Source organism: Aquarana catesbeiana, linkage group LG03, assembly GCF_042186555.1.
Source record: "Aquarana catesbeiana isolate 2022-GZ linkage group LG03, ASM4218655v1, whole genome shotgun sequence".
Classification (NCBI taxonomy): Eukaryota; Metazoa; Chordata; class Amphibia; order Anura; family Ranidae; genus Aquarana; species Aquarana catesbeiana.
In genome coordinates this window covers 667,790,292-667,814,459 of record NC_133326.1, presented here as the reverse complement: position 1 = coordinate 667,814,459, position 24,168 = coordinate 667,790,292, and the positions used below count along the sequence as shown (strand labels likewise).

The following is a 24,168-nucleotide window of genomic DNA, read 5'->3' as shown; positions in this document are numbered from 1 at the left end:
AAGTGGTTTATACCTGTTTTTAGGGTTGTCTTTTGGAGGGTACTGTGATGCATATGTGGTGGATTTGGATTTCTTACTCTCCCTTCTTAACCTTTTTCTTTTTTTCCTTTTCTCTTGAAAAGCTCACAGTTGGCTTGCTGTAGGCTGGGCGCCCATCCCCCTGGGAAATGTTTGTAGGTTGAACCATTGTTTTGGATGAGCAATACTATTTAATATTGGTTTTTCCATGCGATTTTCAACACTAGTATGAGTACGTAGATCATTTGTTTGCATGTTAAGGAACCTATATCCTTCACTGCTATCCAATTCAATTTCCTCATTGTATGTCACTTTTGAATGCTATTTGGGGTTTTAAGATTGATGTGGGATCCAACTATTTGAATTCTTGATTGTGGTGTATTAGGATGATCTACACTCATGACTTATATCTTTTCTCTGGTCTCATCCTGGTTTATTTTACTAGACTGTTACTATTCTATTTGTAAAATTATAATAAAGACAGTTAAAGATAAAATGTTTATATTTGATACATTTTAGGGTGAGCTTTGTTCTCCCATTTTAGATGGTACAACCCCATAGTACAGTGCCTTGAAATTTTCCAAATTTTGTCATGTTACAACCAAAAACGTAAATGTATTTTATTGGGATTTTATGTGATAGACCAACACAAAGTGGCACATAATTGTGAAGTGGAAAGAAAATGATAAATGGTTTTCAAAGTTTTTTTACAAATAAATATGTGAAAAGTGTGGCGTGCATTTGTATTCAGACCCTCTGAGTCAATACTTTTTAGAACCACCTTTCACTGCAATTCAAGTCTTTTTGGGGATGTCTCTACCAGCTTTGCACATCTAGAGAGTGAAATTTTTGCCCATTCTTCTTTGCAAAATAGCTCAAGCTCTGTCAGATTGGATGGAGAGCGTCTGTAAATAGCAATTTTCAAGTCTTGCCACAGATTCTCAATTGGATTTATGTCTGGACTTTGACTGGGCTATTCTAACACATAAAAATGCTTTGATCTAAACCATTCCATTGTAGCTCTGGCTGTATGTTTAGGGTCGTTGTCCTGCTGGAAAGTGAACCTCCACCCCAATCTCAAGTATTTTGCAGACTCTAACAGGTTTTCTTCTAAGATTACCCTGTATTTGTCTCCATCCATCTTCCCATCAACTCTGACCAGCTTCCTTGTCCCTGCTGAAGAAAAGCATCCCCACAACATGATGCTGCCACCACTATGTTTCACGGTGGGCATGGTGAGTTCAGGGTGATGTGCAGTGTTAGTTTTCTGCCACACATGGCGTTTTGCTTTTAGGCCAAAAAGTTACATTTTGGTCTCATCTGACAGAGCACTTTCTTTCACATGTTTGCTGTGTCCCCCACATGACTTCTCGCAAACTGCAAACAGGACTTCTTATGGCTCTCTTTCAACAATGTCTTTCTTCTTGCCACTCTTTCATAAAGGCCAGATTTGTGGAGAACACAAGTAATAGTTGTCCTGTGGACAGATTCTCCCACCTGAGCTGTGGATCTCTGCAGCTCCTCCAGAGTTACCATGGATCTCTTGGCTGCTTCTCTGATTAATGTTCTCCTTGCCCGGCCTGTCAGTTTAGGTGGACGGCCATGTCTTGGTAGGTTTGCAGTTGTGCCATACTCTTTCCATTTTCGGATGATGGATTGAACAGTGCTCCGTGAGATGTTCAAAGCTTGGAATATTTTTTTATAACTTAACCTTGCTTTAATCTTCTCCACAACTTTATCCTTGACCTGTCTGGTGTGTTCTTTGGCCTACATAAGGCTGTTTGTTCACTAAGATTCTCCAACAAACCTCTGAGGGCTTCACAGGACAGCTGTATTTATAGTGAGATTACATTACACACAGGTGGAATCTATTTACTAATTAGGTGACTTCTGAAGGCAATTGGTTTCACTAGATTTTAGTTTAGGGGTTATCAGAGTAAAGGGGGCTGAATACTAATGCACGACACACTTTTCACATATTTATTAGTAAAAAAAATTTAAAACCATTTATCATTTTCCTTCCACTTCACCACTTCACAATTATGTGCCACTTTGTGTTGGTCTGTCATATAAAACCCCAAAAAAATACTTTTATGTTTTTGGTTACAACATAAAAAAATTTCCAGGGGTATGACTACCTTTTCAAGGCACTGTATAATTCATGTAAAAAGATTCATACATTTTTTGTCTAATTTTAAGGATCGATTCACACCTAAATCGAATCTGGTGTGATTCCTGCACATTGGCGTGCAGTGCAATTTGGAAGCCCAATTTTTTGAACGGGCTTCAAATCACCCTGGAACGCAGTAAAAGCAGTACACACACACTACTTTTCACAAATGCGGGACTATGCAATCTGGTGCTCACAAATGCACTGCATTTGCGATCTGCATTTGGGGTGCCATGAACATTATACTGGCACCTGCAGCAGATTAAAGTTCATTTTGAGTGTGGTGTGGGAAATGTACACGGAATTTGCCTTTTTTGTACTGCATTGTGGTATGAACCGGCCCTAAAGCAAACCTGTTTAACCATTCAAGGCAAAGCAACTGGTTTGTTGTAGGCCTACCACCCCAACAGTAAGCTCACTATTTCTGAGTCCACCCGTACACCTCCCCACCAAGAGCTAAAGGAAATACCCAGTACTTCCAGGTATGTAGACACATGTGGTGACCCACCACACTCAATCCCACTTTTTCCCAGGACCATATACACCATCTGCAATAAGACAAATGACCAGTGATCAAGGATAGCAAACACAACCTCCTGGACAGGCAAACAATTCATAGCTGGTATAGAAACAACCTAGAAAGGGGTCAAGGGACCCTTTTAACAAGAATGTTAACATTGAGATAAAAGACAACTTAATTTGCTTGGGATCATGTAAACGTTTTCATCCTTTGTAATAGCAATAAAGTTGATGCGGAAAAAAATTAAATAGATAGTATAATAAAAAAAAATTAAAAGCACCCTATCCCCCCGTGCTCATGAGCAACTGTGAAGACACACGTAGCTCCCGCATACAGTATATAAATGGTGTTATCACCACATATGTGATCTATCGCTGCGAACACCAGAGTGACACCAATAATTCAAGCACCAGACCTCCCGTGGAACCATAAACTGGTAACCTGTAAAGTCTTTTAAATCTTTGTCTATGGATAATTTAATGTACCGTAGTTTGTCGCCATTCCATGTGATATGTTAGGTATCTATTTACTAGTAACATCATCTTTTATATTTCATCAGATATATTTTATTGTGTTTGTGTGCACTAATATTCATTAACCACTCGCCGACCACTCTATAGCACTTTTACTGCTACAGGGTGGCTGCGCTGTGCAGGATCACATATACTGTATATACATGATCCTGCACTTCCAGTATGGGGCACAAGTGCGCATCTCCAGTGAGTCTACACAGCTGGGGCTGATCAGCGGGTCCCCTGGACCCGATGTCTGCCAGCACCCTCTGATTGTTCTGTACACAGGCAGAACGGCAGTCTGTCTATGTAAAGAAGGCAGATTGCCGTTCTGTCAGTACAGAATGCATGGATCGGTGTTCCTACGCTGTTCCATGTCTTCCACTAGTAAAAGCACCTCCCTCACTACACTGAAACACCAGCTAGGCACACAGTTAAACCCTTTGCTTGCCCCCTGATGTTAACCCTTTCCCAGCCAGTGTCATTAGTACAGTGACAGTGCATATTTGTAGCATCGATCACTGTAATAATGTCACTGGTCCCCAATAAAGTGTCAAAAGTGTCAGTTAGTGTCCGATTTGTCCACCGCAATATTGCAGTCCCACTGTAAGTCACTGATCGCCACCACTACTAGTAGAAGAAAATAAAAAAATTAAAATTCCATAAATATGTCTCATAGTTTGTAGACACTATAACTTTTGCGCAAACCAATCAATATAGGCTTATTGGGATTTTTTTTATCAAAAATATGTAGCAGAATACATATTGGCCTAAACTTATGAAGAAATTTGATGTTTTACATTTTTTTATTGGATATGTTTTATAGCAGAAAGTAAAAAATATTGTTTTTTTTTTTTAAATTGTAGTACTTTATTTGTTTGTAGTGCAAAAATAAAAACTGCAGAGGTGATCAAATACCACCAAAAGAAAACTCTGTTTGTGGAAAAAAAGGACATCAATTTTATTTGGGTACAGCGTTGCATGCCCGCGCAATTGTCAGTAACGCAGTGCCGTATCGCAAAAATTGGCCTGGTCAGGAAGAGGGGTAAATCTTCCGGAGCTGAAGTGGTTAAAATGTTTATTTTCCTGAAAATTTGCATTTGATAAGCCACTACGCTAATTGTGTGAAAAAAAAAATTAAACGGTTACCATTTCATTCTCCAGGGCCTTTGCTTTCCGAAAATATGTAATGTTTTGAGGTTCCAAGTCATTTTCTAGCCAAAAAATGCTGATTTTTACATATATACGAGAAATATCAGAATTGTCCAAGATGACATAGTCTTTTTTTTATTCCAGGTGTGCTTACATTTAGGTACTGTTGATTTTTAGATAGGTAGTTGGTTCTAGGTTTATAATTTGCTTATGATAATATAGAATACTGTACTTTTTAGTATTAAGGGACTTTGGTTTAAGATCTAAGGTTTAAGGATAAGTGCAACTTGTTTATGTATTCTTTAAAGCACTGTGAAATATGTCAACGCCATATAAATTCACAAGATCAATAGAAGGAAACAAAGATAGATAGATAGATAGATAGATAGATAGATAGATAGATAGATAGATAGATAGATAGAGTGGCGGCCGGTGCTCAATTTTCTTGGGGGGGGGGGTCCAGCGCTCCCCCCCCAACCCCCCAGCACTCGCTTGCTCAATTCCCCCCCCCGTGCTCAATCAATCGATCACCTGTCGCCCGCCAATCCCCCCACCAGCCCCTGCACTTACCCCATCGAGGTAGTGGCTTCCCCCTCTGCGTCTGCTCCCGAGTCCCAGTGGTCACTTCTCCTCCCGGCCAATCAGGAGTAAGGATTCATGCCCAATCAGGTCTTAGGACTCGTGCCCAATTAGTACTCAGGACCTGCTTCCTGATTGGCCAGGAAGAAAAACAGGAAGACATTAGCGAATATTAATTCGCTAAGGTCACACAACTGGGTGGGCTCAGGGGGCAGTGTTCTGCGCCCCGAGCCTGCCCTTTTTGAAGACAATTAGAGCCTCAGGTTCTAATAATGCACTTCTAAAAAAAAAAAAAAAAAAAGAAAAAACATTGGAATCCATGCTTCTGGTGCCCTGAATGTAGATCAGGGGCTGAACGTATAAATTAGGGGGGGTGCCCCTGTGCCCCTAATGGACGGGCTGCCACTGGATAGACGGATAGACGGATAGATAGATAGATAGATAGATAGATAGATAGATAGATAGATAGATAGATAGATAGATAGATAGATAGATAGATAGATAGATAAGCAAGGAAGAAATAAAGAAAGGAAGACACGCTTACCCTGATCCATTGATGTATTGTATGTGCAGTTGTTGTATTCTGAATCATGTACAAGTTTTTCCACACGTTGTGCAAAGTTGGCTTGCTCTTCTGCATAATTATAGAAAGGGACTTCTGTACTGACTTCATGGTTCACAACAATACTTCCAGAACTAGAGTAATGACAAAAGTAATAGCAAAGTTAAAAGAAGCAATATACATGAAATGACTAAGAAAGTTGGGTCATTACATGTCAATATTGTAAAAGCGTTTGATAGATTAATAGCTTGATCATGGGAATATAAAGAGTTTTTAAACTCTTACATTTTCAAAGTGTTTACCCAACACTAAGGATAACTGCATGTAAACATCTAAAGCTCCTGATGATGACACTACATCAAAACGCGTAGGGTGGAGCCTTTTTGGAGTGACGTCATCCCGCACAGCCTGTCCGCTCGCAGCCAGAGATCATGGCTGGAGCCAACAGAGCTTTAAAAGTTTAGATGCTTTTATCCTTAGTGTCGGGTAGACACTTTGAAAATATAAGTGTGGCAAAAAAGACTTGAAGATTTACACTATTATGGACGCTTTCTCTATTCCTCACATGTGACTGTGAATGGGGTAAGAATGTGCTGGCGCAACCCTTTGGCTGCTGGAGACTATTAACCCTTTGATGACCAGAGAGGATAACATTGCTTTTTTTTTTTTTTTTTGCTTGAATGTCGTTGACTGGACACATGATAGTAGTTTAGCTGTACTGAACACCATTCATCATTTATTTGTCGTCCGTGGGTGTCTTACCATTTTTACTAAGGTAGTGGTCATCAGGGGTGGAGTGTGTACAATGAAGATCGCTGCTTGCATTATAATGGTAGATTAAAAATTCTGGATTTATTCATAATTTTATGGACACCGTTGACATTTTTAGTTTATGAATTATATTAAGAACTTGTCGCTTTTTATATAATTATTAATGATTTTGATACATTTTCATGTGATACATATAAATTATATATGTATATATATATATATATATATATATATATATATATATACAGTATGAGATATTTATTCATTTTCTTCATGTTTAATAAATTTATATGGTGATTGATGAATTGCTGATATTCGTTTTTTGCACGATATTTCATTTATTCATTCATCTGCAAGCGCAGTCACAATTATTTACACATTATAGTGAAATGTCCCGTTGACAATGAATTTGCCAGACCGGAAGTGAGGGAAGATCTGCAACAGGGACACAGGCAGAAATACAAATCTGACAGAGGTCTTATTAGGGCCAATTCACACCAGTGCATTGATCGTTTTAGCGCAGCTGTAGAATGTGAATCAATGGAAGGACGTCTGAAAAACAATACTTTCCAATATGTCCTATTTACATCATAATGCTGGGCATGCATGTCAACGGACGTCAAAATGTATGTTGATGGACATCAAAATGCATGTCAGCGGACACCAGCGTGCGTTAAAATGCGACTAAAATGGATGGAAATGTACATGCATTTTCCATACATTTTAGTCACAGTCAGTGTGAATTGGCCCTGAGTCTTCCCCTAGACTCCCCCTAGAGGGCAGAGGAGGGATCTGGGGTCTTAGACCCCAGATCTCTCCATAAGGAGTACATATCATGTGCCTATTGCTGTCACAAGGGATGTTTACATTCCTTGTGACAGCAATGAAAATAAATAAGTAAATAAAAATATTTTAAAGCAACAGCATAAAAAAAAAATAGATCATTTAAAAAAAAATTTAAGTGCTTCTGTCCCCCTGTGCTTTGTGTGGAAAGGCTAACGGAAGTTGGTCCCACACGCGCGCAAACAGCAATTGTCCCACACATGTGAGGTATAATTATAAACATTAGACCGTGGGCAGTAATTAATTATAGCACCAGGCCACCTGTGTAAATCTAAAGTAGTAACCTGTAAAAACCTTTAAAACATCACCTATGGATAGTAAAATTTACATAGTTTGTCATCGTTGCCCAATATTAAAGTGTGACATGTTTGGTGTCTATTTACTTGGCATTACATCATCTTTTATATTTTACCAGAAAATTGTATTGTATTGTGTTTTTTCCCAATATAGTTGAAAAAAGTGTATTTAAAAAAAAAAAAAATGCGTTTGAAAAACCGCCGTACAAATACCGTGTGACAAAAAATTGTAACACTTACCAATTTATTCTCTAGGGCCTCTGTTTCAAAAAAATATATCATGTTTGGGGGTTTGAAGAAACTTTCTAGCAAAAAAAAAAAAATGTAAACCAAAAGTGCCAGAAAAGGCCTGGGGGTCAAGTGCTGAACCTTTTACTTGAAGGCCTAGTTGACCGGGGGTAAATACATCCATGTCCCATGCAGGGCCATGTTTTACTGGCACGGGGATGCACAGGTGTTGTGTGCATTCCTGTTCCATCAGTCTTATTATTGTCAATTGGTACTCATCGGCTACACAGATACAGACGCTGCTCCCAATGTATTGTCTGGGTGCATGGTCCCTAATGCACCAAGGGTGACTTTGGGGACAACAGCCACACACACATGGATGTCATATTGGGACACAGCTGCTGTACGCATGAATGAGACTGTGCGCCCTCGTGTGGGTAAACACGGCCCTGCACGGGGCACAGATGTAATTTCCCCCTGTGAATGAGGCCAAAGGGTTTATTTGAGAGCAGGAAAATAAATATACCTCTATTTAGTATTTGGTACACACATAAGTTCTCATACCTGAAAGATATTAACCGGATTTTTACTAATCTATTCAGGGCTCTGTAGATCCTTTCCATCTGCAAGACAAAAATAAAACTTTGTGCTGTTTTTTCCCATATTACCAGAAAAAATAAAATCAAAAGCAAAATGAGAAAGTCAGATTTTTGTTCACACTATTAGGAAGCCCCCAGTCCGATTTTGCAGCATGATCCCGGTTTTAAAGTGAAATTCTAGCCTAAAGAAAAGTCCCTTCATCACTCCCAGTCTGCCTACAAGAGATTTTCCCAATTTCCTATCAACAGGAACGACAGGAGAGTTTTTTATTTTTGGGGGGGGGGGGGTTGTTGAAAAGACCCTCCAGCTGCTGAGGGTGTGTACCCTTAAATGTTGTTTTGTCACATTTACAAGAAGTAAGGAGAACCCTGACCAGTGGTTACATGGACTTTGAAGAATAAGATTCTGACTTTGAAGGAAATGCTAAAAATGTGGGTTGCATAGGAGGCACTTAGCAGAGCCCATGCATGCCTCCAGATCTCAACCCAAAACCCAGGTGCTGTTTTATGCACATACTGTAGATCATAAGTGAGGACCACTAATGAAGCATAGCAGGAGGAAAGTGGAATTAAGCTTAACTTTACTACTTCTGTAGCACCCCATGTTTTAGGGCTACCTGGGACTCCAAAAGAGATCCATTTTTATGTTAAAGTTCTCTTATATCTGTTTTTTGCTCTGTTTTGCTGACTCACTCTCCTTTTTAATTTATTTTTTACAGGTATTTATATAGTACTGACAATTTACCCAGTTCTTTACTTATATTTTGTACCCGTAGGTTTCTGCCAATTCTGTCACGAGAAGTCTAGCCAGAAGTGGTCTTCATGGAAGAAAGCCATATATAAGTGGCAGCCTGTCCATAGGGGGCGCACGGGTGCTGCCCCCCCCCCCCCAAGGCTAGTCACCATGAAAAAAAAAGGTCCTTTTAAGAAAAAAGTCCTTGAAGTGCACTGTGTACGAGCGCCGGACACAGTGCACTATGGGTAGCATGACATCTATTCAATCATGTGATTGCATGTAAGACACTTCATTTGCACGGTTTTGTGAGTCATTGCGGCGCAAAGCACTGTGCCACAACACTTCCGTCCTGCAGGCATTCTGCTTGCTGTGGGGTTTTCTAATGGCAGGTGCGTGGTGCTTTCCCCGGGCAGCAGTGTCACTTCCGGGTTCTATGCTAGTGGGAAGTTGTAACTCTAACCCTGTAGCTCCGTGGATGGAGAAGCCACACTGCCAAAGGTACTATCTATATATCTGCCTGTGATGTGATGATCTGACACCCTGCCTGTAGCAGTATCCTGTGATCGGACTGAAGGTGGAGGGAGGGGGGAGGACGTCCTGCTTCACCTCTGCCCCAAGCTATTCACTTGCAATCTGTTGGATCAGACAGAGACATGTGCCTGGCAGGAGAGGGGGGGGGAGGGGGGGAATGGGGGACTACTGATTGGAGCAAATGCTTCTCCCATTCACCACTAAATCCCTCTCTCATCTGTTTGTCTATCTATCTACCTATCTATCTATTTATCTGCCTGTATATCTATCTATCTGTCTATTTATCTGTCTGTATATCTATCGATCTGTCTATCTGTTGATCTCTCATTCTCCCCCTCCCACCCAATATCTGTCTGTCTGTCTGTCTCCCCCTCCCAACCAGTGTCTATCTATCTATCTATCTATCTATCTATCTATCTATCTATCTATCTATCTATCTATCTATCTATCTATCTATCTATCTATCTATCTACCTATCGGCCCTATTGTGGCCGCGTTACGGGAGGGGGGGGTATGGGGAAGGTTGGTGCTTTGTTTCCCCCTCCCCAAAAAAAATGGAGCACCAGCCGCCACTGCCATACATCCAACGTGGAAAGAAAGCTAAGGGATTCAACTATGCAGGAAAATACAGGAACTGGGTGCAGAAAAATATCAGCAGGTACTCTGGAGTCAAAACCTGAAATATCTGGCTTTAGTAAGAGGCAGTTTTTTGGCAAAGGGCTGGAGAGCGGTACAATAATTAGTGTACCCAGGCAACAGTGAAGCATGGTGGAGGTTCCTTGCAAGTCTGGGGCTGTATTTTTGCAAATGGAGTTGGAGATTTGATCAGGAGGATCAATAGTGTCCTCAATCCTAAGAAATACAGGCAGATACTTATTCCTCATGCTATACTATCTGGGAGGCATGTAATTGGCCCCAAATTCATTCTGCAGCAGGACAACCACTCCAAACATACAACCAATATCATTAAAATGTATCTCCAGTAGAAAGAAAAAGGAATTCTGGAAGTGATGGTTTGTCTCCCACAGAGCCCTGACCTCAACAACATGGAGTCTGTCTGGGATTACATGAAGAGACAGAAGGATTTGAGATGCCTACATCCTCAGAAGACTTGTGGTTAGTTCTCCAAGATGTTTGAAACAACTTACCTACCAAGTACCTTCAAAAATTGTGTGCAAGTGTACCTAGAAGAATCGATTCTGTTTTGAAGGCAAAGGGTGGTCACGCCAAATATCGATTTGATTTGGATTTCTCTTCTGTTCATTTACTTTCAATTTTGTTAATTTATAAAATTAAACCATTAACACTTCTATTTCTGAAAATATTCTTATGTTACATTATTGCCTAAAACTTTTGCACAATACACTGCCACTCCACAAGAGACATTGTACATGAAGAACAATAATTTGATAAACCAACACACAATTACCCATAATAACAATATCCACTAACAATAATAACAATATTCAATAATGTAGGGTTGTACAGGAGGTTTTGGACAGTCTAACACTCTGTACTCTGTACAATCAGGTACAAGTCATATGTCATTAGGCTATGTTCTTACTAGGTTGAGTGTTAATGATTTGTAAAGAGTAGCATGAATCAGGAAAATACCACATTATGGCCACTAGATGGAGCTGACAATCACATAAATAAATACTTATTTACTATGATCAACAGCTCCATCTAGTGGCCATAACGTGGTACTTTCCTAGTTAAGTGTATTCTTTATAAATGAATAGCATTCAACTTGGAGAGAAAATAGCTTAGTAACGTGATTTTATCCCCATTTGCACAGAAGTAATGTGCATGCAGTTTCACGGGATGAAAATTGTTTATAGATACACCCCTATATTGTATTTTTTTTTCATAAAGGTCTATCCTTCAGACAGGGAAGAGGGACATTTGAAGAGTAACAAGGGACAAGAGATTTGGTTTCGGTCTATAGGGACAGTCCCTTAAAATCAGGGACAATTGGGATCTATGGAGTATTTGGTGTCTGTTTTGAAGCTCAGTTTGTCTTCAAGATGGAGCCATCTGATAAAAGAAGACTCACTGCTTGTATATGTAAATTGCCTAAAAAGACTCATTAAGGTCTCTAAACAGCAAAGTTAGTAGGATGCGTAGCTAAGAATGTGAAATGGAGATGTACTGGGTTAAGAATTAATAAGTGTTCTGTTTAGGGGTCTGTAATCCAGACAAGAAAATACCTAAGGTTTTCTGTTTATATAAAGCGGGTAAAATAAGTATTGAACACGTCACCATTTTTCTAGGTAAATATATTTCTAAAGGTGCTATTGACATGAAATTTTCACCACACGTCGGTAACAACCCATGCAATCCATACATACAAAGACACCAAAACAAACAAGTTCAGAAATTAAGTTATGTATAATATAATGGAATGACAGAGGGAAAAAGTATTGAGCACATGAAGAAAGGGAGATTGAAAAAGGTATGGAAAGCCAAGACACCAGCTGAAATCTATCAGTATTTAGAAAGCAGTCCCTCTCCTTGTCAGTGCAAATTTATATGATATATGAGCTGATTCAGTCTCAAATGATGGCCTATACAAAGGTGTCTCATTACCAAGGTGTCACACAAGAAACATCTCATAATGGGTAAAAGCTAAGATCTCTTCCAAGACCTTTGCAACCTTTTTGTTGCAAAGCATGCTGATGACATTGGCTACAGAAGGATTTCTAAATTTCTGAATGTTCCAGCTGTTGGGACAATAATCTGGAAGTGGAAAGAACACCATTTCTCCATAAAACGGCCAGGACCAGGTGCTCCTCACGAGATTTCTGACAGAGGAGTGAAAAGAATTATTAGAAGAGTTTTCCAAGAGCTAAGGACCACTTGTGGAGAGCTTCAGAAAGACCTGGAATTAGCAGGTACAATTTTTTCAAAGAAAACAATAAGTAATGCACACAACCGCCATGGCCTGTATGCTGGCTCACCACACAAGACTCCATTTCTGAAGAAAAAGCATGTTGAAGCTCGTTTAAAGTTTGCTGCACAACATTTAGGCAAGCCTGTGAAATACTGGGAGAATATAGTCTGGTCAGATGAGACCAAAATTGAACTCTTTGGATGCCATTATACACGCCATGTTTGGAGGTCAAATGGCATGGCTCATGATCCCAAAAACACCCCATACCAACAGTGAAGTTTGGAGGTGGGAACATTATGGTGTGGGGCTGTTTTCCAGCATACAGTACTGGCAAACTTCATATCATTGAAGGAAGGATGAATGGAAAAATGTACCAAGGCATTCTTGATAAAAAGCTGCTGCCATATACCTGGATGATAAAGATGAAATGAGGGTGGACATTTCAGCAAGACAATGATCCCAAACACAAAGCCAAGGAAACTCTCAATTAGTTTCAAAGAAAGAAAAAAAAGATGCTAGAATGGCCCAGCCAATCACCTGACTTGAATCCAATAGAAAATCTATGGAAAGAACTAAAGATCAGAGTTCATAGAAGAGGCCCGCTGAACTTCCCAAGGTTTGAAGACTGTGTGGAAGAATGGGTCAAAATCACACCTGAGCAATGCATGCGACTAGTTTCTCCATACAGGAGGCATCTGGAAGCAGTCATTACCAACAAAGGATTTTGTACCAAGTATTGGTATAATAAATTTCAGTTAGCGCGTTCAATACTTTTTCCCTGTGTCATTCCATTTTATTACACATACCGTATATACTCGAGTATAAGTCGATCCGAGGCCCTAATTTACCACAAAAAAATGGAAAAAACTTATTGCCCCGAGTATAAGACGAGGGTGAGAAATGCAGCAGCTACTGTAAGTGGAAAAAGAGGGTCAACAATGCCCATCTGCAGCTGTATACCTCCCTGTGTCCTGTGCATGTGCCATGTGTCCTGTGCATATGTGCATGTGTCCTGTGTATATGTGCATGTGTATATGCGTATATGTGCATGAGTCATGTGTCCTGTGTATATGTGCATGTGTCCTGTGTATATGTGCATGTGTCATGTGTCCTGTGTATATGTGCATGTGTCATGTACCTGTGTCCTGTGTATATGTGCATGTGTCATGTGTATATGTGCATGTGTCCTGTACCTGTGTCCTGTGTATGTGCATGTGTCCTGTACCTGTGTCCTGTGTATATGTGCATGTGTCATGTGTATATGTGCATGTGTCCTGTACCTGTGTCCTGTGTATATGTGCATGTGTCCTGTACCTGTGTCCTGTGTATATGTGCATGTGTCATGTGTATATGTACCTGTGTATGTGTGTATGTGTCATGTGTATATGTACCTGTGTATGTGTACATGTGTCTGTGTGCATCCTACCTGTGTCCTGTGCATGCCTTCGTGTGCCACTCTGCGCCGATCAGCGAGTGCTATTACTATTTGGTGGCCATTCACTGTTCAAAAGCCATGCCTCCTCCTCGTCCATGATAGGCAGAAAACTCCATTTCCCGGCAGTCAGCAGTCAGCCTATCACAGACATTCTCTCATCCTCATACCACGGACGAGGATGAGAGAATGTCCGTGATAGGCTGTACACTGACTGCCTATCACAGACGAAGAGGAAGCGCGGCTTTGGAACAGTGAGAGGCTGCCGAGTGGTATGTAGCACACGCTGGCCGCTGTCTGCCTGCATGACACGCTGATCATGTAGGCAGACGGCGGTGACTCGAGTATAAGTCGAGGGGGGCACTTTCAGCCCCAAAAAAGGGGCTAAAAATTTTGACTTATACTCGAGTATATACGGTAACTTCATTCCTGAACTTATTTGTTTTGGTTTCTTTGTATGTATGGATTGCATGGGTTATTACCGACATGTGGTGAAAATTTAATGTCAATAGCACCTTTAGATACTGTATATATTTACCTATAAAAATCATGACGTGTTCAATACTTATTTTACCTGCTATATATATATATATATATATATATATATATATATATAGTTGTGCTCATAAGTTTACATACCCTGGCAGGATTTATGATTTCTTGGCCCATTTTCAGAGAATATGAATGATAACACAAAAACTTTTTTTTCACTCATGGTTAGTGTTTGGCTGAAGCCATTTATTATCAATCAACTGTGTTTACTCTTTTTAAATCATAATGACAAAAGAAACTACCCAAATGACCCTGATCAAAAGTTTACATACCCCAGTTTTTAATACTGTGTATTGCCCCCTTTAACATCAATGACAGCTTGAAGTCTTTTGTGGTATTTGTTGATGAGGCTCTTTATCTTCTCAGATGGTAAAGCTGCCCATTCCTGTTGGCAAAAAGCCTCCAGTTCCTGTAAATTCTTGGGCTGTCTTGCATGAACTGCACTTTGAGATCTCCCCAGAGTGGCTCAATGATATTGAGGTCAGGAGACTGAGATGGCCACTCCAGAACCTTCACTGCTGTAGCCAATGAAAGGTCAACTTGGCCTTGTGTTTTGGATCATTGTCATGTTGGAATGTCCAAGTACGTCCCATGCGCAGGTTCCTGGCTGATGAATGCAAATGTTCCTCCATCAATTTTGACCAAATTTCCTGTGCGCCTTCCTGTGCTCACACATCCCCAAAACATCAGCGATCCACCTCCGTGTTTCACAGTAGGAGTGGTGTACCTTTCATCATAGGCCTTGCTGACTCCTCTCCAAATGAAGCGTTTATGGTTGTGGCCAAAAAGCGAAATTTTGGTCTCATCACTCCAAATGACTTTGTGGTAGAAAGTTTGAGGCTTGTCTCTGTGCTGTTTGGAGTATTGTAAGCGGGATACTTTGTGGCATTTGCATAGTAATGGCTTTCTTCTGGCGACTCGACCATGCAGCCCATCTTTCTTCAAGTGCCTCCTTATTGTGCATCTTGAAACAGCCACACCACATGTTTTCAGAGAGTCCTGCATTTCCCCTGAAGTTATTTGTGGGTTTTTCTTTGCATCCCGAACAATATTCCTGGCAATTGTACCTGAAATTTTAGTTGGTCTACCTGACTGTGGTTTGGTTTCAACAGAACCCCTCATTTTCCACTTCTTGATTAGTTTGAACACTGCTGATTGGCATTCTCAATTCCTTGAATATCTTTATATATCCCTTTCCTGTTTTATACAGTTCAACTACTTTTTCCCGCAGATCCTTTGACAATTCTTTTGCTTTCCCCATGACTCAAAATCCAGAAATGTCAGTGCAGCACTGGATGAAAGATGCAAGAGTCTGTCAGGAGTCCAGAAACTTGTTGACCTTTTATACACACACACTAATTACAAGCAAACAGATCACAGGTGAGGATGGTTACCTTTAATAGCCATTCAAATCCCTTTGTGTCAACTTGTGTGCATGTTATCAGGCCAAAATCACTAGGGTATGTAAACTTTTGAACTTTTGCAAACTTATGAGCACAACTGTGTATATATATAAATATATATATATATATATATATATACATACATACATACATATATACACACAAATGCATTTCAATTTCAATACAACTTCAAATAAGATTGAATCATGAGATAGTAATCACAACATACATTACCTCACTCAGAAAATTCTCTTTATACTTTTTGTATTTGTCAGAGTTTTCATCCCTGAGGTCTTCAGTAAAGTTTTCTTCTATGGTAATCTTGACTGTTACTGTCACAGTGACGATTTCTATAAAGAGAAGCACATATCAAGTTCTAGTTTGTTTTCTGTTCACATTTTAAGTTATTAGCTTAAATATTATTTCAAATTTTTTTTGTGGTCATTTAACAGAATTCTCTTTACTAGCAATGTACTTTTTTTAATTTAAAGCTGAACTTTAGACAAAAGCTTATTATTCAGATGAAATTCTGTACTTTGTTGTACAGAAAGTTCTACATTGAAAGTTGTTTTACCTGCTAAAGGATTTATATTTCTGTCCATCCAGTCCTGAGATTTACAATGCTCTGCCACACACTGCACGGCCCTGTCTGTCTCTTCTGCAGTTTCACTTTTACTTACAGGTCCCCTCACTACATTCACTCTGTGACTGGACAGGGAAAGGAGAAACAACACACTAACAAGTTTATCTTTCCTCATCCCCTCTAAGCTCTAAGCTGTACAGACTGTAAAGTGGAATGAAAGATGCTCATGCCAAGCCAAATGCAGGTGTTTTCACTGCTTAAAATACAGAAAATATATGAATGTATTAATGGTTGATGAATTTTTCATTTGTGTCTTTTATATCTGCCTGGAGTTCAGCTTTAATTACAAGTGTTATTATTTATTTGGCTTATGTAGTGTTTTACAATACTTACTCAACTGTGTTCTACACTTTATAGAAGAACACAAGTCATGTGTGGTATGCCCCACACTTCTTTCCTAATGTCACTCCCATCATCACATTTTCCAGCAAATCTTGGCAGTCAAAATGACAGCCGGGAGTTGCTGTGTTACGTTACATGCACATGGACGTAATTAGGCATAAAATATGCCTAGCATTAATAAAATGGCATTTTCCCACATTTGGAGAGCTACAGAAAGGGAGTACAGCAACTATAGAAGGGAATGACTGTATGCCTCTGTACTCTGTACACATATAAATGCCAATGCTTCTCTGTATGCATGTGTACCAATTTTGAAAAAAACGCATTATTTTTTACTTTTTGCTATAATAAATATCCCCCAAAAATATATAAAAAAAAAAACTTTTTTTATTTTCCTCAGTTTAGGCCGATATGTATTCTTCTACATATTTTTGGTAAAAAAAAATCGCAGTAAGCGTATATTTATTGGTTTGCACAAAAGTTATAGCGTCTACAAAATAAGGGATAGTTTTATGGCATTTTTATTTTTTAATTTTTTTTATTAGTAATGGCGGCGATCTGCGATTTTTATCGGGACTGCGACATTATGGCGGACACATCGGACACTTTTGACACTATTTCGGGACCATTGTCATTTATACAGCGATCAGTGCTATACAAATGCACTGATTACTGTGTAAATGACACTGGCAGGGAAGGGGTTAACCACTAGGGGGCGATGAAGGGGTTAAGTGTGTCCTAGATAGTGATTCTAACTGTGCGGGGGTGGGCTTCAAGTCACATGACAGTGATCACTGCTATCAATGACATAGTGCAACACAGTGGAGACAGTCATCATCAAGTGGAGAAAATATGGCACAACAGTGACATTACCAAGAACTGGACGTTCCTCCAAAATGTATGAAAAGATGAGAAGAAAAACGGTCAGGGAGGCTGCCAAGAGGCCTAGAGCAGCATGATGGCAGCATCTTGTTTTGGGGCTGTTTTTCTTCAGCTGGAACAGGGGCCTTAGTCAAGGTAGAGGGAATTATGAATAGTATCAAATACCAGTCAATATTGGCACATAACCTTCAGGCTTCGGCTAGAAAGCTGAATATGAAGAGGAACTCCATCTTTCAGCATGACAACGACCCAAGGCATACATCCAAATCAACAAAGGAATGGCTTCACCAGAACAAGATTAAAGTTTTGGAATGTACCAACCAGAGCCCAGACCTGAATCTGATTGCAAATCTGTGGGGCAATCTGAAGAGGGCTGTGCACAGGAGATGCCCTCGCAACTTTACAGATTTGGAGTGATTTTGCAAAGAAGAGTGGGCAAATATTGCCAAGTCAAGATGTGCCATGCTGATAGACTCATACCCAAAAAGAGTGAGTGCTGTAATAGAATCAAAAGGTGCTTCAACAAAGTATTGGTTTAAGGGTGTGCACACTTATGCAACCATATTATTTTATTTTTTTTATTTTTACTTCCATCCACCTAAAAGATTTCAGTTTGTTGTTTAACTGAGTTGTACAGTTTATAGGTCACATTAAAGGTGGAAAAAGTTCTGAAATTAGTTATCTTTGTCTCATTTTTTTCCATCACAGAAACCCGACATTTTAACAGGGATGTGTAGACTTTTTATAACCACTGCCTTTACACGCACATGAACTTTAATGGCATACAAGTCTTAGTCCGTAGGGTTCAATATTGAGTTGGCCCACCCTTCACAGCTATAACAGCTTCAACTCTTCTGGGAAGGCTGTCCACAAGGTTTAGGAGTGTGTCTATGTTGATGTTTGACCATTCTTCCAGAAGCGCATTTGTGACGTCAGACACTGGCTCGCAGTCTCTGCTCTAATTCATCCCAAAGGTGTTCTATCAGGTTGAGGTCAGAACCAAGTGCCTCCACCCCAAACTTGCTCATCCATGTCTTTATGGACCTTTATGGACAGCCTTCCCAGAAGAGTTGAAGCTGTTATACCTGCAAAGCGTGGGCAAAGCGTGGGTCAACTCAATATTATTGTTTTTATATATATATAAAATTTTGTATTTTGTCCTTTTAAGGTTTTTTTTTTTACAAAATGGGTAAATAGCAACTTTTACACTTACAGATCACATGCTAGTATTATTGTGTCTTTAAAATGTTCAAGTTGTGATTCAGTCTCCTAGAAAATTTACAGATGTAATTATGCATCCCTATTTACAGCATTTGAATTAAATAAACTCTCTTCTAACAATATAACGCTATAAGAAGTCTTCTTATAGTTTACTTCTATTTTCATGGAAATTTGCAGTCATTACTGACCCTTAGATGGCCCAGTCCCTACCCAATTATGTCAAGCAAGGCTCAGATCGGACAATATACAGCCATTGTATATTTCATTGTTGTGAGAAGGAATGAGCTTCAAGTTTGAGTCGAACTCATGTTCGACTTGAACATTGGCTGTTCGCAAGTTCGCCGAACAGCGAACAATTTGGGGTGTTCGCGGCAAATTCGAATGCCGCGGAACACCCTTTAAAAGTCTATGGGAGAAATCAAAAGTGCTAATTTTAAAGGCTAATATGCAAGTTATTGTCATAAAAAGTGTTTGGGGACCTGTGTCTTGCTCCAGGGGACATGGATCAATGCAAAAAAAAGTTTTTAAAACGGCCGTTTTTTCAGGAGCAGTGATTTTAATAATGCTTAAAGTCAAACAATAAAAGTGTAATATCCCTTTAAATTTTGTACCTGGGGGGTGTCTATAGTATGCCTGTAAAGGGGCGCATGTTTCCTGTGTTTAGAACAGTCTGACAGCAAAATGACATTTTGAAGGAAAAAACTCATTTAAAACTACCCGCGGCTATTGCATTGCCGACAATACACATAGAAGTTCATTGATAAAAACGGCATGGGAATTCCCCAAAGGGGAACCCCGAACCAAAATTAAAAAAAAAAAATGATGTGGGAGTCCCCCTAAATTCCATACCAGGCCCTTCAGGTCTGATATGGATATTAAGGGGAACCCCGGCCAAAATTTAAAAAAAAAAAAGATGTGGGGTTCCCCCTAAATTCCATACCAGACCCTTCAGGTCTGGTATGGATTTTAAGGGGAACCCCGAGCCAAAAAAAAAAAAAAAACCGCGTGGGGTCCCCCCAAAAATCCATACCAGACCCTTATCCAAGCACGCAACCTGGCAGGCTGCAGGAAAAGAGGGGGGGATGAGAGTGCGGCCCCCCTCCTGAACCGTATCAGGCCACATGCCCTCAACATTGGGAGGGTGCTTTGGGGTAGCCCCCCAAAACACCTTGTCCCCATGTTGATGAGGACAAGGGCCTCATCCCCACAACCCTGGCCGGTGGTTGTGGGGGTCTGCGGGTGGGGGGCTTATCGGAATCTGGAAGCCCCCTTTAACAAGGGGACCCCCAGATCCCGCCCCCCCCGTGTGAAATGGTAAGGGGGTACTTACCCCTACCATTTCACTAAAAAACTGTCAAAAATGTTAAAAATGACACGAGACAGTTTTTGACAATTCCTTTATTTAAATACTTCTTCTTTCTTCTATCTTCCTTCATCTTCTTCTTCTTCCGGTTCTTCTGGCTCTTCTGGTTCTTCCTCCGGCGTTCTCGTCCAGCATCTCCTCCGCGGCGTCTTCTATCTTCTTCTCCTCGGGCCGCTCCGCACCCATGGCATGGGGGGAGGCTCCCGCTCTTCTCTTGTTCTTTTCTTCTCTTCTTCTCTTCTTCTCTTCTTCATTTTCTTCTCCGGGCCGCTCCGCATCCATGCTGGCATGGAGGGAGGCTCCCGATGTGTGACGGCGCTCCTTGTCTGACAGTTCTTAAATAACGGGGGCGGGGCCACCCGGTGGCCCCGCCCCCCTCTGACGCACGGGACATGACAGGACTTCCCTGTGGCATTCCCCGTGACGTCACAGGGAAGTCCCGTCAAGTCACCGTGCGTCAGAGGGGGGCGGGGTCACCGGGTGGCCCCGTCCCCCGTTATTTAAGAACTGTCAGACGAGGAGCGCCGTCACACAGCGGGAGCCTCCCTCCATGCCAGCATGGGTGCGGAGCGGCCCGGAGAAGAAAATGAAGAAGAGAAGAAGAGAAGAAAAGAACAAGAGAAGAGCGGGAGCCTCCCCCCATGCCATGGGTGCGGAGTGGCCCGAGGAGAAGAAGATAGAAGACGCAGCGGAGGAGATGCTGGACGAGAAAGCCGGAGGAAGAACCAGAAGAGCCAGAAGAACCAGAAGATGAAGGAAGATAGAAGAAAGAAGAAGCATTTAAATAAAGGAATTGTCAAAAACTGTCTCTTGTCATTTTTAACATTTTTGACAGTTTTTTAGTGAAATGGTAGGGGTAAGTACCCCCTTATCATTTCACACAGGGGGGGGGCCAGGATCTGGGGGTCCCCTTGTTAAAGGGGGCTTCCAGATTCCGATAAGCCCCCCGCCTGCAGACCCCCACAACCACCGGCCAGGGTTGTGGGGATGAGGCCCTTGTCCTCATCAACATGGGGACAAGGTGTTTTGGGGGGCTACCCCAAAGCACCCTCCCAATGTTGAGGGCATGTGGCCTGGTACGGTTCAGGAGGGGGGGCCCGCACTCTCGTCCCCCCCTCTTTTCCTGCGGCCTGCCAGGTTGCGTGCTCGGATAAGGGTCTGGTATGGATTTTTGGGGGGACCCCACGCCGTTTTTTTTTTTTTATTTTTGGCGCGGGGTTCCCCTTAAAATCCATACCAGACCTGAAGGGTCTGGTATGGAATTTAGGGGGAACCCCGCGTCATTTTTTTTTTTTTAATTTTGGCCGGGGTTCCCCTTAATATCCATATCAGACCTGAAGGGCCTGGTATGGAATTTAGGGGGACTCCCACGTCTTTTTTTTTTTTTAATTTTGGTTCGGGGTTCCCCTTTGGGGTATTCCCATGCCGTTTTTATCAATGAACTTCTATGTGTATTGTCGGCAATGCAATAGCCGCGGGTAGTTTTAAATGAGTTTTTTCCTTCAAAATGTCATTTTGCTGTCAGACTGTTCTAAACACAGGAAACATGCGCCCCTTTACAGGCATACTATAGACACCCCCCAGGTACGAAATTTAAAGGGATATTACACTTTTATTGTTTGACTTTAAGCATTATTAAAATCACTGCTCCTGAAAAAACGTCCGTTTTTAAAACTTTTTTTGCATTGATCCATGTCCCCTGGGGCAGGACCCAGGTCCCCAAACACTTTTTATGACAATAACTTGCATATTAGCCTTTAAAATTAGCACTTTTGATTATTCATGTTCGTGTCCCATAGACTTTAACAGTGTTCGCGTGTTCGAACGAACTTTTTTCCTGTTCGCATGTTCTGGTGCGAACCGAACAGGGGGGTGTTCGGCTCATCCCTAGTTGTGAGAACCTTGTGAATGCAATGCTGGGCATTCTAAATGATAACAAAATCTACATATTTTCTCAGATATCATGATCCACCATTAATGTATGTAATTCCTTTTATAGAATGGAAATAAACTTACCTTTTTTGATTTCACTCACAAGGAATTCACAACTGATCCCGTAGAAATTTTCATTTTTGCATACACACTTGTTTCCATCATAATAACCACCATTTTCACAATTGCCTCCTTCAAAGACATTACATAAAAACACGTGAGCTTACAAATTCCTGAATTTTTTCAATTTGTAAAAATATCACTCTGGCATTGGGATTTGTCCTGTACAATCATTTATTTCTTAAATCTGAACTTTTATCTGAGCACCACAAACTGAAAACTCAATTTAATTCATTTTTAATATTCAAAGCAAATTTGAAGATCTTCAATGTCTCCATGATTTATTTTGTTGAGAATTTTTTTTAAAAAAATACCCCCCCACCCTTGCATTTCTAGATTTCTAGCTGTGGGTAAGTGCAGATGTTTCATGTAGCAGGAAGGTGTGCTTAGCAGAGAAAGCCCCTCGTCTCCTCCTCCACATGAAAGACAAAAATGCCCATGAAGAATCCTGGGATGTATGACAGAGTTTAGTTCTGCTTTAATGTGAAAACATTGCGATCATGATCTTTTTGATGGCTATACACTTTGCAATTTGAATATACAATTTTGATTCCATCTCCTTTACATCTATAAAAATGAAGTAGCAGAAACCCTGTAGCAGCCCGTCCATAGGGGGCACAGGGGCACCGTCCCCCATAATCCATGCACCTGGCCCCTAATCTCCATGCAGGGCACAGGACACATGGATTTCACTGGGGTTTTTTTTTTAAGCACATGATTAGAGCCTGAGGCTCTAATTGGCTACAAAAAAGTTGTATGACAATAGCAAATTAATATTCGCTATTGTCTTCCTGATTCTTCTCCTGGCCAATCCGGAGAAGACCAGATTGGCCAAGAGGAGAAGCGCTCATATTGGTCACCGAGGGAAAGAGGAGGGAAGCTGCCAAGCAGGAAGGCACCATGAAGCCGGAGACGCAGGGTGAAGCCGCCAAGGAGGAAGCCGGAGCCGAGGAGAAGGAGAGGCAGGAAGGAGTCAAAGCTGCCCATGACTTAGATGGCAGAGGGATATCTTGTTTGCCACCCCAAATATACAGAACCAGGCGCCACTGCAGCAACCCAATTTTAACAATCCGCTCATTTTGCATTTGGTAAGATAAGCTTTCGCCCTGCCAAATTCTTGGTAGATCTAAAGAAAATGATTCAATTATAATGCATGGTAGGAGAAGAAGGTGATAAAAGAAAAATAAATGGTGATTTTCCTCTGGTTTTCAAAAAACAGTAAAAAATGTATAATTCACTAAGAATTGCTTTGTTTTCTTAATATGATTAAGAATAATACTACAAAAAGCAAGAATGCTTATTTTTGTTAAATTACATACTCAAAAAGGTGTATATAAAATGCAATATAAATTTGAGACTGGCATGTCTCTGCACATCTGATATAGCTGTAAAAAATTTACATTCTAAAAAATAAATATCTAATTATTGATATAATTGAGTCAATGAATAACAGTTTCTTTACCCTAAATATTAATACTAAATTTGAACATTAAAGTTTACATTTACCCTTTTTATAAAAATTGGCCTACAACATCATTTAACCTTTTTATAAAAATTGACCAACAACATCCCAGTCTCTGCTGTACTTACTGCCATAGGTAATGAGATGTCCACGCCTTCGCAGTATAGCAGTCCAGGGATTTGAAATGCGTATTTTTCTCCCCCTTCTTTCTGAAGGGCATCCAGGATGGATCAGAGCACTTCTGATTGGTCAGATTGGTCACATATCAGTGTTGACCAATCGGAAGCGCTCTGATCTGTCCAGGAAGACCTGGAGAAAAACGGGTCAAAGGAGCAGAGATTTATGATCCCTGGATTGCTAAAACGGTTGCGTTGGTGTTGACATCTCATCACCCATGGAGGTACAG

The 24,168-nt window shown here is 40.7% G+C and overlaps 1 protein-coding gene across 1 annotated transcript in view; it reads right to left on the bottom strand.

The window, feature by feature from the left end:
• Positions 1 to 24,168, bottom strand: part of LOC141133458 (uncharacterized) — a 68,792-nt gene that overhangs the window by 17,134 nt on the left and 27,490 nt on the right. The window contains exons 3-6 of the mRNA XM_073622846.1: positions 22,265 to 22,372; positions 16,032 to 16,147; positions 8,216 to 8,274; positions 5,496 to 5,647 (exon numbers count right to left, since the gene is read on the bottom strand). Of these exons, the coding sequence (XP_073478947.1) occupies positions 5,496 to 5,647; positions 8,216 to 8,274; positions 16,032 to 16,147; positions 22,265 to 22,372 (435 nt within the window). The remainder of the gene's footprint in view (positions 1 to 5,495; positions 5,648 to 8,215; positions 8,275 to 16,031; positions 16,148 to 22,264; positions 22,373 to 24,168) is intronic.